Source organism: Manacus vitellinus, unplaced genomic scaffold, assembly GCF_001715985.3.
Source record: "Manacus vitellinus isolate BGI_N305 unplaced genomic scaffold, ASM171598v3 scaffold_37_pilon, whole genome shotgun sequence".
Lineage (NCBI taxonomy): Eukaryota > Metazoa > Chordata > Aves > Passeriformes > Pipridae > Manacus > Manacus vitellinus.
This window is the reverse complement of record NW_021940517.1, coordinates 5,029,771-5,030,555: the sequence shown is the minus strand read 5'-3', so window position 1 is coordinate 5,030,555 and position 785 is coordinate 5,029,771. Positions and strand designations below refer to the sequence as shown.

Below are 785 nucleotides of genomic sequence, written 5' to 3'. Positions count from 1 at the left end.
TTTTTCCTTTTCATTTGACAGTAGTTAGTTCTGCATTTTTTTAAATAGCTGCTCTGTAATGACCAGTTTGCATTTTAAAACAAATGAAAAATTAGGATCTATTTATTGAACTGAAGTTAATACAATAGTGGCTTTTAAATAAGCTAGATGAATAACAATAATAATAGTAGTAAAGCAGTGAAATCATTCTTACATATAATCTCTTCACTATGAAAATAAACCACTGCTACATCCACGCTAAGAGTATCTAGAGTAAACAAAACAGATGGGGGATTTCCCACTGCTGGTTTCTTTCTTCTAAGGATGGTTATTTTCAGTTCATAAACTCTCAGCTGTCATCCCTGATTTATCTTCGCAGCAGATTCCTGTTGGGGTCACAGGGCTGGGCGCTGGGGCGATGCGGCACGTCCCCCGCTCGCTGCGCTCTGCCGCCCCTGCCAGCCACGGCGTTCGTACCCGGGGTTCGCGCTTCCCTTTTAACCCCTTTCTCATCCCTCCCTCTGTCAGTGCCTGACATTTTGTGCATCTTGGTTGTGCTCCAGCATGGTAAGTGCTCTACGAAGGAGAGGCACGCGTTTAGTTTGTTGGCGAGCGTCCTCTTTTTTCGGGGAGGAGAGAAAGGGCTACTAGGGACAACGAAACCCCGCCTGCGTTCAATCCGTTACCCAAACAATAGCTTTATTTAAAGATATGAAGACATCGCTGTGTAGAGATCCTTTAAAAAATGTTTTCGCCGTCCCCAGCCGCAGAGAGCGCGACCACTTTATTTGCTGGAAAGGACTCTT

The 785-nt window shown here is 44.5% G+C and overlaps 1 protein-coding gene across 1 annotated transcript in view; it reads left to right on the top strand.

Moving 5' to 3' along the window:
* The first annotated feature begins 397 nt into the window (after window positions 1-397).
* The window catches only part of TRIM67 (tripartite motif containing 67), a 45,007-nt gene continuing 44,619 nt past the window's right edge, over window positions 398-785 (top strand). Inside the window, exon 1 of the mRNA XM_029961590.1 lies at window positions 398-502. Coding sequence (XP_029817450.1) covers window positions 398-502 — 105 coding nt within the window. The remainder of the gene's footprint in view (window positions 503-785) is intronic.